Raw genomic sequence first — 2,136 nt, 5'->3', positions numbered from 1 at the left:
AGGAAGGAAGGAAGGAAGGAAGGAAGGAAGATGAGAGGGAGGGGGAGGGAAGGAAAGAAGGAAGGAAGGAAAGAAGAAAGATTAGAGCGTGGGAGTGAGGAAGGGAGGAAGGAAAATGAGAGGAAGGAAGGAGGGAAGAAAGATTCGAGGGAGGGAGGAGGGAGGAAGGAAGGTAAATGAGAGGAATAAGGAAGGAAGGAAGGAAGGAAGGAAGGAAGGAAGGAAGGAAGGAAGGAAGGAAGGAAGGAAGGAAGGAAGGAAGGAAGATGGGAAGGAATTATTGGTCTTGGCACAGAATTTTCCTTCAGATAGGAAATTTGTGGCTTCACGCAAAGCTTGGGCAGTGCTTACCATGCCGACACTCTCAATGGTCTCCCTGACTCGGTCCAGCAGGACAGAAATCATCGTTGGATGAACAGCAGTGATGGCGGCCAGGAGCTCTCGGCCGACTTTTGAAAAGGTTTCTCTTGTGGAAAGACTGACATAAGATACCTGAGGGGAGATTAAAAAAAAAAAAGGAACATTTTAGAAACACTCTCCTCCAAACTTTAACCAGGACTTAGTGCCCTTCCCAACATCTTCTACTTATACCAGGGGTCTTCAAACTTGGCCCTTTTCTGACTTGTGGACTTCAACTCCCAGAATTCTGGGAGTTGAAGTCCACAAGTCATAAAAGAGCCAAGTTTGAAGACCCCTGCCTTATACCATTTCAGACAAATGGCTGTCCAGTCTCTTCTTAAAAACTTCCAGTGTTGGAGCATTCACCGCTTCTGGAGGCAGGTTGTTCCACTGGGTAATTGTTCTAATGGTCAGAAAATTTCTCCTTAGTTCTAGGTTGCTTCTCTCCTTGATGAATTTCCATCCGTTGCTTATTGTCCTGCCTTCAGGCGCTTTGGAGAATAGCTTGACTCCCTCTTCTTTGAGGCAGCCCCTGTGATACTGGAACACTGCTATCATGTCCCCCCTCGTCCTTCTCTTCATTAAACTAGACATACCCAATTCCAGCAACCGTTCCTTATATATGTTTCAGCCTCTTCTTGCTCACCTCATAGATCTCCAGCACCACCACTTTCACGAAGTCCTCGTCAACGTCCTCCCGTTTGGTCTGGGCCATCTCGGCAAAGGTAGTCAGCAAGCAGATCTCCTCGGAGCTGTTCATGGATTGTAGGTAACGCTCAAAGGTCTCCAGATGGGCCGGATCTGTTGGGTAGCAACAAAGCCGGGCTGTTATTTCTTTCCCTTGAAATATGTCTAGCCTGTTTACTGTCCAGGGGGAATCCTACGGCTTCCAGATTTGGTTGGTAAGATATAAATAATAAAACACATCTCACTCTTTACTCTAAAATTGACAATAGTCTATATTACTTCTGAAATCCTCTATAAGTCAGTTTGGGTCTAGTGTTATGGCACCAGATTTAGATTTTTAGATTTAGATTTTATTAGATTTATACCCCGCCCTTCTCCTGGCGGACCCAGGGCGGCTTACAGCAAGCTAAAAACAGATAGAAACCTTACAAACACCATTTTAAAATACAATTAAAAGAAATATTAATTTTGCCGTTTCATTTAAAATTTTGTGAACACCCAATATAAAATCAAATTAAAATCCAATCTAAAATACCCCTCAGGCCAGCCCCGCTAGCTGGAATAGCCATGTCTTGAGGGCGCGGCGGAAGGAGGGGAGATCCGGGATAACCCGGATCTCTGGGGGTAGTTCGTTCCATAGGGAGGGGGCTCCAACAGAGAAGGCCAGGTTTGAAACCAGGAGACTGGGAGTTCTAGTCCCGCCTTAGCCATGAAAGCCAGTTGGGTGACTTTGAGCCAATCACCAGGAGAGTGTGAGTTCTAGTCCCGCCTTAGCCATGAAAGCCAGCTGGGTGACCTTGAGCCAATCACCAGGAGAGGGTGAATTCTAGTCCCGCCCTAGCCATGAAAGCCAGCTGGGTGACCTTGAGCCAATCACCAGGAGAGGGTGAGTTCTAGTCCTGCCTTAGCCATGAAAGCCAGCTGGGTGACCTTGAGCCAATCACCAGGAGAGGGTGAGTTCTAGTCCCGCCCTAGCCATGAAAGCCAGCTGGGGGACTTTGGGCCAATCACCAGGAGGGGGTGAGTTCTAGTCCCGCCTTAGCCATGAAA

At 47.4% G+C, this 2,136-nt stretch overlaps 1 protein-coding gene across 1 annotated transcript in view; it reads right to left on the bottom strand.

Moving 5' to 3' along the window:
- The window catches only part of EPG5 (ectopic P-granules autophagy protein 5 homolog), a gene marked incomplete at its 5' end in the record, with an annotated part of 79,441 nt that overhangs the window by 63,220 nt on the left and 14,085 nt on the right, over positions 1–2,136 (bottom strand). Inside the window, 2 exons of the mRNA XM_029286342.1 lie at positions 352–492; positions 1,046–1,200. Coding sequence (XP_029142175.1) covers positions 352–492; positions 1,046–1,200 — 296 coding nt within the window. The remainder of the gene's footprint in view (positions 1–351; positions 493–1,045; positions 1,201–2,136) is intronic.

The sequence above is a fragment of the Protobothrops mucrosquamatus genome, unplaced genomic scaffold (assembly GCF_001527695.2).
Source record: "Protobothrops mucrosquamatus isolate PMUCROS unplaced genomic scaffold, P.Mucros_1.0 scaffold3365, whole genome shotgun sequence".
Classification (NCBI taxonomy): domain Eukaryota; kingdom Metazoa; phylum Chordata; class Lepidosauria; order Squamata; family Viperidae; genus Protobothrops; species Protobothrops mucrosquamatus.
This window is presented reverse-complemented; position numbering and strand designations above follow the sequence as displayed.